General features: G+C 32.6%; 1 protein-coding gene across 1 annotated transcript in view; it reads right to left on the bottom strand.

Annotated features, from left to right (window-relative positions):
• Positions 1–726: 726 nt before the first annotated feature.
• The window catches only part of CAPZA2 (capping actin protein of muscle Z-line subunit alpha 2), a 39520-nt gene continuing 24193 nt past the window's right edge, over positions 727–16053 (bottom strand). The window contains exons 5-10 of the mRNA XM_037512088.1: positions 13706–13912; positions 11270–11349; positions 7796–7874; positions 4980–5051; positions 2306–2368; positions 727–1643 (exon numbers count right to left, since the gene is read on the bottom strand). Of these exons, the coding sequence (XP_037367985.1) occupies positions 1503–1643; positions 2306–2368; positions 4980–5051; positions 7796–7874; positions 11270–11349; positions 13706–13912 (642 nt within the window). The 3' untranslated portion in view covers positions 727–1502. The remainder of the gene's footprint in view (positions 1644–2305; positions 2369–4979; positions 5052–7795; positions 7875–11269; positions 11350–13705; positions 13913–16053) is intronic.

The following is a 16053-nucleotide window of genomic DNA, read 5'->3' as shown; positions in this document are numbered from 1 at the left end:
TTATATAGTTCAGAATCACAGTCAGACTTTTGAAAATATCTTTTAAAAAAAGAGAGTTATCATTGCCAATTCATTTTCTTTAGAAACTGCAATATGGTAAAACTTGTATCTTTAAATTAGAGAAAATGATTTAACCAAAAAGCTGTAATTTCACATTATATTCTCAATGCTTTCAAAGCCCAACAGTGATTTTAAAAAGAATTAAACATGCTTTCACTGAGAGAATTCTTTAAATCTATACAATCCAAGCTAATGAAATATTTTATTACACATAATAAAAGTGGTGTTTTAAAAAAAAAAACATTTCCAGGCCCAGACATCTGCAGGAGTATATGAGGAAAGATACCACTGGAGTATAGTAAGCAATACTCGATTGAATGAAGCCATAGATCCACCCCACTCCCTATAGTAATACTAACATTCACCACAGGGTTGAAATTCCTGTAGCATAAGTAAATGTATATTTAAAAAATATTACAAACATGCTTATGATGCATAGGAAGATGGAAAAATTTAGAATGTAACTGCACACCATATGTACTCCCAGCCTTTCTAATTTACAACCAGTCAGAATCACAATATCCAAGAAAAGTGTTTAAAAATAGTACCTGACTCACTGGTAAGTGACTTTCTACTCAAATAAATAAGAAAATTTTCATTTTAATGTCACAATGAATTTCAGCACTTGTCAATCCAAGAAAAAAAAAATAAACTGAGACATGGTATGAGTTCAGGATTATATATATTACAATTTGCCTTGTTATAATACATTTGTGGCTTTATGATAAAAATAACTCAGGGACATATGGAATTCAAGCTAATTTGCGCAACTGTCACAAGAAAAAAGCATTAAATGCATTTCTGAAATAAGTATTTTCATTTAATTTCAGAATCTCAAAACAGCATTAGACCTTGGCCTTGTTTAAAAAAAGTTCAGTTAAACACTAAGCTAGCTAAATACCTTAAAAGGTTTAACACAACTGATATAGAAAATGTTTTCCCTCAAACTTCAATCTTAACTGAAAGGAATAGGTGAAAGGTAGACAATTTCTTTAGCAGCATATATGGCTAAATTCATCAACCACCTTAAACTAGAATGTCTGTTACTGACCCCATTAAAAACAACTGGGTAAATATAAAAAGTTACCCACTTCATAAACCAAAAACAGTAATTTTAGGATTATGGTAAGTAAAATATTTTGGAAACACTTCAAAAACTTTTAACATTAAACTAGAGGAATCATCTTCTCATTGTAAGAAAGGCATAACAGAAAGTAAAAGACATTTTAAACTAAAGTGATTTCAATCGTCTGAATAATAAAAGAAATAAAAAATAATGGTTGATTAGCTAAGCTTTGTGCTCTAACCAAACTAATTAATTACAGTGATTTTAAATGGCAACAGCCCACCTGACTGGGTAGCTTGACAGTTCTGAATACTTTTGCAATGATTTTTTTTAAAACGCGAAGACACTAAAATGATCCGGTCATGCAATGTTCATCTTATGCATTCTGCATCTCTTTGCCAATCTTGTAGCTAAGGATCTTGTTCCAATCAATCTTGGTGCGTGTAACTGGCAACTGTCGACGTAAGGCTTTGAAAGTAGTGTCTGACATTGTCTGATAATTCTCACTGATGGCAGTCTAAGGAAAACAATATTTAAAAGTTTAAAGCAATAAAAGGAGCAGAAAAATTCTAAAATACATAATGCTCTAGAAAAACCTTATAGAAGCAGCCTGTTTCACTGCTTAAAAAAAGTCAAATAAAAACCCCAACATGGTTTTAAGAGCTGTTTAAAAGCAGCTAGGAAAAAAAGCTTATACTAATTTTGAATCATTAATGGAAATGAAACCAAACATAGGTTTAATACGGGAGGTGCTCATTTTGGATCTACTTTACTCAGAACAATTTTATAAATTACTGTGTTCAAGGAGTGCAAACTTGTCCAATCCATAAATTAAATACTTATGTTCAAGATTGTAGATGAGAAGCCGATAAAGTAAAAAACAGAGTACAAAATGAAATATGATCTAGGCAGATTATATATAATCCAAATGCTTCAGTAATAATTCTTAAAATTTCCAATCAAAACAAAATAACCATATAGAGTCATAGAATATGTTGACCAATATTCAAAAATTACAGTGGCTAAAACTGCTACAAGTTGGCTAATGCCTTTACAAGTTTGCTTGTGTATGAAAACAAGCAAAAACAACAAAAATTTCATACCTTATTATAGTTAAACAATGAAAAAAACGACTGAAATTAAATTTTCAGTGCCAATATTTATAAGTGAAACTCATACCTGGTATTCATTTTCTGCAGCTTCTACAATCTTTATAAATTCTTTTGCTGTTTGCACCTCATTCTGAATGAAAAATAAAACCAAAAGTGAATAAAGCAACAATTTAAAATTATGCTACAATTATTTTAAAACATGCATGCCATTATATGTTAAAAATTTGAAATAATTTAATAAATAATACATATGGAAATTACGACAAATAAAGGGAAGCTACTGTAAGATTAATTATTCTAAATCCCAGGGGAACGAGGCAAAAATAGTAAGTCTACAAAATGAGCCTGGGATCATTGTTTTACCGGTTAAAGAACATACACTAATGAAAAAAATTCAGTAACATTTAACTTGCATTATAACAATATTTATAGGCCGGTAGTCACTGCTTTCTAATTCCTAACTAGTTTTATCTAAAACGAACATTTACTGAACAATATAACTATACATTAAAAATTATTACCAATTAGGAAGACTATATTTTAAATTTTAAGGTGAACTTCTGGAAAAAACTTTTTGACTTTTCAACATATGGATTTCTTTTATAAAAGTTAATTGAAATCTAGACTTAATTAAAACCCTTAAGATAAAGTGAAAAATATATTCCTATAAAACCCAGTCATGTTAAGCATCTATGACCACTATCACAACTCCATAGTCTATAATTTTGTAGACAAGTTCATTTTAGGAAGAACCGATGCTCACATTCAAACTCTCCAAAGAGGAGAGTACCAAGTACCCAGGTATGCAAATAGTATCACGTTTGTGCAGGTGATATAAAATTAGACTGACTACAATGCTTCATGGAAAGCCAGACATTAGTATTTTTTTTGCTGGGAAATTTTGCAAGGAAAGTTATACTTCGCAAAAAGGAGAAATCTCTTTAAGTGCTAATAAAACTTAAAGAAACAAACAAAACAACAGAGCTTTCTTCTTTTCTCAGGTAGCATATAGCCAAACACATTCTTACGTGTTTCTTAATGTTAAATCAAATGGTTTCTTCTTAAATTCAAAATGAACTTTTTAAAAATATTTATGGGTTAGCTAATTTTGTATATAAGCACTTTATGTTTGTAATATACTTGTATTATTTCATATATAACACAGATGTTTACAGAAAATGCCACTGTTAATGTTTTATTATTAATATCCTCAGGACAAAAATTCCACAAGTATAGCATGTATAATGGAAAGAATGTGTGCAAGATCTCTGCAGGGCAATAAAACAAAGTTCAATAATTCTTGAATTTGTAAATTGAACTTCAGAAAACTTCATTAAATCATAATCTGAATAGAGGGAAAGCATAAAAAAAGAGATTAAAAGTTAAGCACAGGGCCTCCCCTGGTGGCGCAGAGGTTGAGCGCTGGGTTGCGAGGCTGCCCGCAGCCTCTGCAGCGCCAGTTCGATCCCCGGCCACCGGCGAGGGTCCCACAATAAACAAACAAACAAACAAACAAACAAACAAATAAATAAAAAATAAAAAATAAAAGTTAAGTACATGATAATAGATGTAAATTTAAGTTGCTAAAACTAAAAAAAATTCTTAAAAGAAAACACTGGACTAAATCTTCATGACCTTGGTTGTGTTAGTAATAGTTTCTGCTAATAATTAAGAAAAGAAAAAATGGATTACATTAAAACTAAAATCTTTTGTTCTGCAAATGATACTACCAAAAAAGTGAAGATGACACTTAGAATGGGAGAAAATATTTGTACAAATAACCAATTAAGAAGTAGACAAAGAATCTAAATAATTTCCCAAAAAATAAATACAAATGACAATAAATACATGAGATGGTCAATATCATTAGCCACGAAATAAAAAATATCACACCAAGGTACCAATTCATAGTGAGTAGAAAGATTACAAATAAAAAGAGCTAAGTTTTGGTGAGGGAGGATGTGGGGGAACCGAAACCTTCATATACTACTGGCAGTTAAAGTCAAATGGTGCAACCACTTTGATACAGTTTGTCAGTTCTTCAAAAATTTAAACACAGAACTACTGTATAACCTAGCAAATCCATTCCCAGGTATACCAAAGAGAAATTAAAACAATAATGTCTATACAAAAAAGTACACGGAAGTTCATAACAGCAAAGAATAAACACAAATGTACATCAACTGGAGAATGGATAAATGTGGTACATGGGATATCATTTGGTAGTGAAAAGGAATGGAGTACTGGATACATGCCCCAATGGAATGAACCTTGAAAACATAACGTTAACTTAAAAAAGCCAGTCACCAAAGACCATATATTACAGTATTCCATTTACATATGAAATGTCAGAACATGCAAAACCAGTCAGAAAGCAGGTTCATGGTTGCCCATGACTGAAAGGAATCTGCGGGAAGGACCGGGGAGTGGATATGGAATGACCGCTACTAAGTATGCCGTCTTTGAAGAGCAAAAAAGTTCCAGTAATGACTGATGTAAAACAATATATTAAAAAACATTCATTTTCTGCTTTAAATGGAGAATTGAATAGTGTGTGGACTGTATCTCAATGAAGCTGCTTACGAAAGGCTAGGTACAATTTTCAATTGTTTATCATCTTAATCTATCTGAAACACTTTAATTCAAAGAAGAGATATTACTTAAAATGTTAATTACAAAATAGTTATGGTTTTATAGAAATGTTAGGGTCTTTAAATTTTATTTTGAAATTAGTTACTTACAGACACTGTTAGGGAATCTTGTATATCTTTATGACTCACTAGTTGAACATTACCATCTTCATAGTAGTGAACCTATTAAAGAAAGGAATTACATAAAACACATTATTGAAATAAAGATCCTCATGACTTCAACAAAAGTATCAATGAAGGTGGCTACCAAAGACTTCTCTGAGGTAAGATTTTAACTTTTCAAACTCCAGCTAGACTCTTCCTGCCCTCAGTCTAGTGAGGAGACTAATCAGCAGTTCCTGCAATTACTCAGGAAAGTGCTCCACTGACCTGACTGCTAGACAATTTTAACGCACAGACATTCTACTGGTACCTAAAATGAAGATTCCCAAAATTGAGCTCACAATATTATTTCCCCTAAACTTTCTCTTGTATATTTGTACTATTTAATTCCTCAAATTTGAAGAAATGGATTTATTCAAGAAACATTAATTAAATGATTACTATATATGCTTGCCACTACAGAAGGGTCTACAAGGCATGTTCTTAAAAAGACAATCCCTGACCTCAGTTTCAGTATACCATAACAGGTTCTATGCAAAATACATTAGTAATATTCTATACACTCTTTAAGAGTTAAAGAACTTCGGCAAAGAGGCAACATTACACTTGCGTTTGGGGCGGGGGGGGGGGAGTATGAAAATTATATCAGGGAAGAAAAGGCAACTGAGCCAAGAGAAAAGTATACTTTAAGGAGGACTTGGTGGTACATATGGTTGAAATAAAGGTGAGTTCTGAAACAGAGTTAGTTGGAAAAACAGAGGTAGGGGATAAGTAAACTTTTGGGCTTTGTATGACATGCAGCTATATGTGGACTATCTTGGTAAGTGAAAGTGTACCACTAAAATGGTCTTAAGACAGATTTAAATTTTAAAAAATGTAAAAAATTTTAAAAATTAATTTTTTTTAAATTAAAAAAAAAAGTAATTTAAATTTTAAAAAAGTATAGTACTCCCCACTTTTCCTTATGACAACATAAAAAATGGACTAGGGGATGGCTAGAGGCCCACCCAGCAAGTCAACAAAGTAACAATTATATGCTAGGGTTTATGCTAAGTGATGAAGATAGAACTGTTAACCAGACATTCCTGGCTTTCAGTAAGTTTTGGTCCAACAGAGGTGCCATTTTAGAAACTGCTGTAATTATCCAGGTGACAGCTACTGAGGTCTAACAGAAGGAAAGAATAATGTCAACAAAATAATGGCTACCATTATTAAGCACTTTGTCTCTGGCTCTTTTCTAACCATCTTGCCCCCATTAACTAATAAACATTCATATGAGCTTTTTCCATTGTTGTTTTCCTTTTTTACCTATCCAGGAAACAAAAAGAACTTAAATGACTTCTTGCTATCACATATCTCATAACATAGCTAGAATTCAAACTCAGGCAGTCTGATTTCAAAATCCATGCTCTTAACCTCTATTCACTAGTCCAATAAGGTATATTCACCAAGACATAAAAGTAATAGGACACAAGACTAAAAATATTGAAGCTAGAGCAGCAACATCCAGTTCATTTTGATTCCATTATGGTCCTTAGTACAACATCTTTTATCATAGTAGATCAACAAAAGTACTGACCAAATAAAGTGAATCAAATAGAAAAAAAATCAAAGAGATTTTTCTTTAATTTATTTAGTAATATAGTAGTCCCCACTTATCCACAGGGGATATATTCCAAGACCCTCAGTGGATGACTAAAACTATGATAGTAATGAACTATATATATTGTTTTTTTTCCGTAAATGCATAAAGTTTAATTGATAAATTAGGCACAGAAAGTGATTAATAGCAATAATGACAAATAGGGCAGTTATAATAATATTCAGCAGTATAAGAATGTGGTCTCTCTCCCTCTTTGTCAAAATACTTTACTGTATGTAATACCTCCAGATCAAGATTGACTGTGGGTAACTAAAACCATAGAAAGCAAAAAGGGGATTACTATACTTAAATTCAAATACTTCATCTTAGTTATCAAATGTTCTTCTATATAAACATTTGGGCTTACTTTCAAATCAAAGAGGGAGATGGGGGTGTGGGCGATATTAAAGGCAGTGGCTTCTGGTTATAAAATATACAAGTCCTGGGGATATAATATAAAGCATGATAATTATAGTTAATAATGCTGTATTTTATATTTGAAAGTTCTAAGAGAATAGCTCTTAAACTCCTCAACACAAGGAAAAAATCTTAAGAATGTAGTAGATGTCAACTAGACCACTGTGATGATTGGCTTGTAATATATAAACACCAAATCACGTTATATACCTAAAACTAATAACATGTTAATTTATTATTATTGTTATGTCAATTAGATCTCAAAATAATTTTCTGAAGCAAAAAATTCAATTCAATTCTAGTGAATTTCATACAAGTCAAATGAATACAGAAGACACTTAAGATATATGTAACATGTATATCCATTAATATACATAATACATATATTTATCTACACATATTAATTTTATACTTCACTCAATTCTATTCACTACAGAAAATAGAACTGCACAATTCAAATTCAGAAGATGCTTGCTTGGATGAACAAATTGTATGAAAAGCAGACCAAATGGTAGCATCTAATTTTAGTTTACAATATGTCAGCTACCCTTGCAAATTTCTGATGACTAGGGAATGAACTGCAAGGTTATTTAAAAGATGAAATCAGTACTATTTGTTTTTCCTATTACCCCCAAGAAGAAATGGTTATTATGTACCATGAAAATGTCAGCTTATGAATTAGCAGCTTCTCTGTTCAGACTCATCTAGAGATCATTAAAAAAAAAAAATTCCTTTTACTTCATACCTGAATTTTCAAGATGCCAACCACTTGAGTGGTTGAAGGAGTGATTGTAAACTTCCACTCTGACCTCCAACGACCATTCCTTAAAAATAAAAACAGCAGCTGTAAATAAGGTAGGGAAAATAATTTGAATAAATTTTAAATTCCATTTAATTTAATGTTACAGTATTAGAGTATGAGTGGGGAGTTTGAAGCTGGCCAATGTTTAACCACTGAGATATTCAAAAGAATCAAAAGGTTAAGCTCAGTTATGAGCTACTGAATTTAATCTTTACTAGTAAGAAAGGACCTACATAACTGATGCAACTTCAGAATTTCAAAGTCAAGGATTAAAACACAGTTCAAAACTAAATCATATAACCTACGTTTGGAGAAATATTTTAACTGACCCTTTTATGCTTTAATTAAGAATAAATTTAATAATGTTGATTATCAGGAAGCTCAAAAACATAGTCAGTGCAGCTTAACATACACCAATGATACAAAGTACCAAATAGTCTTTAAAGAATGACTAATAAATACAACATTCTTAAGGAAGTTTTTGATATCTGCAAAGAAAAGGTTATAAAGAATTATAAGCATAAATTTTCCCTCCCTTTTCCAACTCTGGGTTTAAAGTTTCCACATAAAAGGCATAACCTCCACCTCTGAAACAATTTTTTGCATATAAACTAATACATATTCATGGTAGGAAACTGTAATATTACAAAAAGCTATTTGTACATACAAAAAAGTATGCTATTCATTTCTGACAACTAGGGAATGAAGTGCAAGTTTATTTAAAAGATGAATCAATGCTACTAATTTTTCCAATTATCCCCAAAACAAAGATCTGGAGACGAAATGGTTATTGTGTTCTATGAAAACATAAACTCATGCATTAGTTGCTTCTCTTTCAGAATCATCTAGAAATCAATAAAAAAAAGTTTATTTCATATCTGAATTTTCAAGATGGGAACCACTTTAGTGATTTGAAGGAGAGATTATAAACTTCCACTCTGACTTCTAAGTCAAATGACCAATAATGAATTTTTTCTCTTGATGGCTTCACATAGCAATTCCTTTTCTTTTTAATCTTTTTACTCTTTGCATGCTCAAGAAATATGCAAATTTATACCGGTTAGGTTTTTCTTAATAGAATATATTTCTAAAACAATGGCCGGGCTAATGGATCATTAGATCTGAATTCCTTTTGATAATCTTGTTGTCTATGCAATCATAAAAGTCTACAGAATGATAGTACTCTCAAAGGTAAAGTTCACAATTCAAAAGCACTATTATTAGAATAATGTCCGGTCTACAAAATAAAAGAATTGTATATATGTCTTCATTTTGAAACACTAATCCAAAATTATCCACAGAAGCTTTGTTGGAAAAAGACAGGTCCATTCATTTCTATTTCATGGTTCCAAAAGTAATTGAATTCCTTTATTTAGATATCAGTATCAATACTAGTGAGTTCTAAGCATATACAGTATTGATTTATCATGACAATATACACATATCATTACTGATTGGGAAAAAAAGAATTCCAAATCAAGTAAAGGTACCAGCGATTTCAAAAGATCCTTCCAAAGGAATTACTATACAGTAACAGTAAGTGATGTTGAGTAGACAGTATTCTTTCATCAATGGAGTAAACAGTTAAGAGATTCCTAGCCTTTAATTATGTTCCTTCATCTTTGTTAAAGCTATAGTTACAAAAGTGTCTTAATTCAACTAACATTAAATCCCTAAGCTAGCTACACATTAATAAAACAGTATAGACCAAGAAGAGAAGATTTAAGAATGCCCATGACTAGAATGTTCTGATTTTTACTCTACCTGTATTTTAGGTGAACGTTAGTATATTCCTTCTTTTACTTCTTAATGAAGTACCAGTTTTACTGCCTTGTTATTATTTTGACAGTATGTCTTTGTACCAAAATAGACAGATTTTACCAAGATTACCGTGACACGATATGTAGCACTGTGGGATAGCGTAAGAAATTTTATCGTTTCCAAAAAATGGAAATCATTTTTAACTTCAATGATAAAATATTCATTGTGATAGTTAAAAAAAAATACTCAAGATATGTAAAATGAAACAGAATAGAAAACTCAAGAACAAACATCTTCATTTTACATATGGTCAAGCTAAAATAAACTGAATTTCTGAAAACTAACTAGTAAATTTACTATGATATTTCTAACATACTTTGAAGAAAAATTCAGTGAACAAGAATTTTCCTATAGTAGTTCAATTTCAACAATACTGATTTTATTATGTATATCCTGGCACAAACTGTGATTTTGTGAAAATTTATTTCTTTAGGATACTGGTAGATTAAAACTCAAGTTTTCAGACCTAAATGGGGGTATCACATTCATAGTAAGTCCATAAAATTAACTTCGTACACCAGAATCTTTAGGAACTTGTAGCTTATCGCTAAGGCATATGTTTATATACAGAACTGATTTTCCTTCAGTGAAGGAAAGTAATTTCTTTTGGGTCTATGTGGATTCCCCTAAACATTCTTGGTTAACATTGTAATCCTACATTTATTTCTGAGACAGTTGTAGTGGAGAAACTAAACCATGGGCCATGCATCAAACCGGTCCATCCATACTGAGGTTACTGACACTTGCCACTTTACCTACAATAATAGCACCAACCATCTTGGCTAACAAATCAAAAGACTAACATACTTAAATATTATAACTATTTACTCTGACAACCTTAGCATGTATTAACAAAAAAGGCTGGGGTAAAGATAAAGATTTCATTCAATTCCCAACTTGTAAAATCTTGGAAAGCCTCAGAATTTTATAATAGGCAGTATCTCAGAAATATTCTTACCTAACAACAAAAAGCACAACTTGTCAAAGGTCCAAAACTAATAGGAAAAGTCAGGGCTTTGGGGGCCTAGATATTAACATGGAATAATCTAGTGATTTGTATACAAAATTATTAGGCATAATTGTAATTGTAATTTGTTGTATAAAAACTATCACTGTATTGGTCAAGTAGGCACAAAGCAATCCACATAAAAACAATTATGAACTATAGAAAGGATCTCTAAAGTATAGTCTTCACATAAAAAGCATTTACTTCAGAGCCTTCAATATTAACACACACACACGTCACCTTATAATTCGATCTGTCCTCTTTCTCTATATAAATTTCATTCAAGACAGCCCTTTCTCAGAATGAGCATATGGGCCTACCAACTGGTCTGTTTGCAGGCACACATGTTCCCTTAGGATGCTTGCCCACACTCATTTCACTCAAAGTTCAATGGATTTATTGCGACCTTTAAAGGATTTGGCTGATTATGGAACAGATACCTTTCTTCTATAAGGGTTAAAGTTTTACATTGTTTTGATAAGCTCTTAGTCAATTATATATGAGCAAGGGACAGGCCAATCAATAAAACAAGAACTCTAAAGAATTATAAGCAATGTCAAAATTCTCCAACACACAAACTTTTAACTTACCAAAAGTTTTTTGCTTGGAACTGATGGCTTTCTATGCATGCAATAATGGTTTGCTGTCCATCTATTTTTTTACCATATACCTTTATTGGTAAAGAAAAACACAAGAGTGAATTTAGGGCCACAGAATGTCTAACTTTATTTTTTTAAAAGATTTATTTATTTACCCATACAAGAGCTAGGGTACAGGGCAGAAGTGTGGGGAGGGATGAGAGGATTCACCAGAGACAAGAGCGGGGAACAGAACAGGCAGATCTACAGAAATACTGCTGAGGGGAGCAGGGGGCAAGACAGGAGAGGTCTGCTGTGCCATGTGGGTATCTCCCTGACCGGCCGGGGATTGAACCAGCACTGAAGAGGCTATGGACAGCTGCACAGTGCTGTATTCAACTCCTTGTGCCACAGGGAGGCCCAGAATGTCTAACTTGGAACACCTATAAAATTCTACAAACTGTTTAGTACTTCAACAGAAACATAAAGGAATACAAAGCAGGTTACCATTCCAATATAGTAACCAGAAAAACAAGTAGTCAAATAAGTGCAATTAATCACAATCCAATCTTAGTGGACCATAAGAGTTCGTAATCAAAATAGCACAATTTATTGTAAAACTCTACCGTAAACCTAAACACCCCACACATTCTTTTCATTCTAAACACAGATATCATAAGCATAAATAATTTATTTTAAACAATGAGATACCAATCCTGGCTGTTTCCATATTAATAAAAACTAGGCCTAGACTGCAATTATCATCTTTATTTACTTTATAATCTTAGAGGTTGCCACTTCTCTTGTCATTTTATTTTTGGGTACTGGTACACTTCCATAGATTCAGGCCTTTTATGGTGACTATCCAATTGCCATTGTGTTCCATGAAATCGTAAAGACTTCTTCTGTTACTGGTTTTGATCAACTAGGTTGTCTACTGACCTCTGACAGACCAGCTGAAAGTTGCACCATAGGAGTTTTGGGCAATCAATGATGCATACTTGTCTTTTGATGGAAGTCATTAGTTTTAGGGCTTTTACTTGGTATAGCCTTTGGGCTGTAACCCTAGAGCCAATCCCTGTGACCTCACAATAATGTATCTCATCATTTTTTGATGAGATACTTTAAAAGTATCAAGATAGAGGTGAGAAAATTAATTTCCTTTTAACTGTGATGACTTGATAGGTCACCTCTTACCTACTGATTTAAAAGTAATGAATAACACAGGAAAGAACACTCTAACTCAACTTAATCATCTTCTTTTTTTTTTTAATTAATTTTTTTCCCAAAGATTTATTTATTTATTTATACAAGCACTGGGTACAGTCAGAGGTGCGGGAGGGTGAGAGAATTCACCAGAGCCAGCGCGGACAGTAGAACAGAGAGAGTGACGAAGTACACTGCTGAGGGGAGCAGCGGGCAACAGGAGAGGTCTGCGCACCATGTGGGACCCTCGCCCAGTGGCTGGGGATCTAACCAGCGCTGCAGAGGCTGTGGGCAGCTTCGCAACCCAGCGCTCAACTGCTGCGCCACCGGGGAGGCCCAACCATCTTATTCTTGATGAGTTATTCTTTCAAAAGAATCCTAATCAATATAAGCTATAATTCAAAGAACTTGAAAGGTATTTTAGGTTATGTTGCTATATTTATCAAATAATTATTGAGGGCTACATATTTAAAGGGGCCAATATAAATTCTGGTCCTAAAACCTGAGACTAAAAAGGCAGGCTATTAATAATAGTTATTCTGGGACAGCATGTATGAACCAGAATACATGGTCACTATAAGTAGAAGAGGTAGGTAGAGACCAGATCAAAGGACCTTATAAGCCATATTCAAAAGCTTGGGCTATTCTAAGTGCAAGAGGAAATCTGCGACATATTTCATACAGGGGATTTTCATGATATGATCTGCATTTCAATAAATCGTTCTGTCTATGGAGAACATTACAGAAATACAAACTGAGGGGGACTAAAAAACTTATCTGGGTAGAAATAATCTTATGAAAGGAAGGAAAAAACCCACTTATTTTTTGTCACATTTCATCCTAAAATTATAAAGATAGGCTAAACCACAAAATGAAAAAGAAATCTGGTTATAAGAACATGTAATTCTACTTCTGAATTTTTTTTTTATTCTAAGATCATAATTTAATGAAAAGAAATTTAACTGGGATGAGTTATGAATATGAGATTAAAGAATCTCTTCATATCATGCTCTTCTAATTCCTACCTGGATTTAATTCAAGGTACAACCATTTTAACATTTTTGGGCTATAATAACATACTTAACTATTAAGACTTTCTTAGAAAAAATAGCAAGTATTCTTAGAAATATGGCAAGTTATAAAATGTCAATACTCTAAAGTTACTACAAATTTCAAGAGAGTATAAAAACACTGACACATTTACATAAAACAAAAGAAAAAAACTCCACATTGATGACTTACAGTGCAGACCCCATTTGGATAATGTTCTTTTACGTAAGCTCGCAGAGCAGTTTCTACTGAAGTTCTCCATGATTCAACTGCATTGTCCGCTTCATATGGTCTTGGATCAGTTGCTTCCTTTCTTAAATGATCAAATTTGAAACAGATTCTGTTTTTTGGATCCAAAAACTTTCCGTTTCCCAAGTCACCATGTTCTGTTATCAATACCTTCAACAATACAATGAATTTTTTGGGGAAAAAAAATTGAAACAGCATTTAAGTACTAATATACATTAAAATATATTCATTCAAGCTTCTTGAAAACTATAATTCTACACCAAGCAACTGGTTTAACTATATGGCACAATACAATATTTCTTCCAATAAAACTTCCAGCCACATGGTTAAAAATATACATTCTAATACACTGCTGGAACCAGGTGTTCTATTTACTTATTTTTTGAGAACTTATATCATTTCTGTTACTAGCCTCCAATTTCTTAAAACTAATTAACTGGTGATAATCTTCAACTAGGATGGTTATAAGGATGGTTCTAATCCAGTGAGAATCCTTCTCAATGTGTCCTATATTGCTCTTGGGCCCAAAATCTCATCTACTGTGAAGTGCCTGGTTCCTGTTTTATAAGCTAATAATTGACAGTTGTTTTCAACTGACTCCCAAATCTAAAAAAAAGAAAGGTAATTTGTTCATTTATGTACCCTTAAATTGTACATTTGACATTCTGTGCCTTATTTTAAAAACATCCCTCTTTGGCTTCCCCTGGCAACTCCCAATCTTGGACTCATTACCTGTATCAGTACTTCCTCATCCCTCTGATTCAAATCATGTAAACACAGGCGGTAGGTACCCTATTAAGTTTTTCCAGTCATAGTGTCCTACATAGATAAATATAACTACAACTAAATATACATATATACACACAGGATTTTTCTGGTCAATTTTATGAGAATGGAAGGAAAATATATGAGTGCACACATTTTTCTGCATCTGGCTTTTTTCAACATGAACATTTCAAAATCAGCTTTGTTATGTCATTCTGTCATTCCCACTATTGACCAACTATATTTTCAGGCTATTTTCCTATTTGGGGAAATAAATATTACTGTATATATATGTATATGTGTGTGTATATATATGTATATATATATATACACACACATTTTTAACACACTGATTATTTTTCATTGGATACTTTTATTGGTCTTCACTAGATACCCAGGAATGGGGACAACAGGAAAAATGTTTACATTTTCCTTGTATAGTTTCTAGGTCTCCAGTCAGTCAGTCTACCTATCTAAGATAGTCTCCTGCCCTTATATTGAACATGTAGACACATTTACTTAATGATTTTAGTCATTTTATGAGTTTTTAAATCCATCTGAAATTTATTTCTGTATACTATAAGACACAGAGGTCCAGCTTAACTTTCATCTTGTGAAAACCAGCTGTGTCACTATCTTTTACTTTATGCTTGCCTAAATTCTAATCTTGTCATATGTAAAATCTGTCATATATTTGGGAACTAAATTCTGCTTTTATATGCTGCTCTACCAATCTCTTTGTCTATTACTTACACCACCATTCCAATCTGACTTTATGTTGGTTGTGAAGTATCTTCTGCTATTAAGGCAATTTCCTGTTTTTCTCACATTTTTCTTTTTTAAGCATGTATTTTTTTACCTAAACTTTGAAACTTTTTTTTTTAAGATTTATTTATTTATTTATTTATTTATTTATTTATTTATTTATTTATTTATTTATTTATACAAGCACTGGGTATAGTCAGAAGCACGGGAGGGTGAGAGAATTCACCAGAGCCCAAGCAGGGAGCAGAGCAGGCAGAAGGACTGAAGTACAATGCTGAGGGGAGCAGCGGTCAGCAGGAGAGGTCTGTGCATCATGTGGGACCCTCCTCCGGTGGCCGGGGAGCAGCCAGGGATTGAACCAGCGCTGCAGAGGCTGCAGGCAGCTTCGCAACCCAGTGCTCAACCGCTGCGCCACTGGGGAGGCCCTAAACTTTGAAACTTTTAACCAATTTTAAAAACTCTCAGAATTCAAATCAAATTGCATTAAGTTCATGTATCACTTTCTAAATAATTTAACTTTTCTATCTAAAAGTGGACTGCGGTGTGTTTTTTCATTGTTCAGATCCTGTTTTTATGAGTTTCAAGAAGACAACAACCATTTCATTCATAATCCTATGCCTTATTAAGGTTACTCTTGGGTAATGTATAGTTTAACTACTATTTAAAACAGATCTCCTATGATTTAAGAAAATTTAAAAAATAAATAAAAATAAATTATTTCCTGGCCAAAAAGGAAAGTTAATGAGTTTTGCATGAGGGCC

Source organism: Talpa occidentalis, unplaced genomic scaffold, assembly GCF_014898055.3.
Source record: "Talpa occidentalis isolate TD23 unplaced genomic scaffold, MPIMG_talOcc4v2.1, whole genome shotgun sequence".
NCBI classification, from domain to species: domain Eukaryota; kingdom Metazoa; phylum Chordata; class Mammalia; order Eulipotyphla; family Talpidae; genus Talpa; species Talpa occidentalis.
This window is presented reverse-complemented; position numbering and strand designations above follow the sequence as displayed.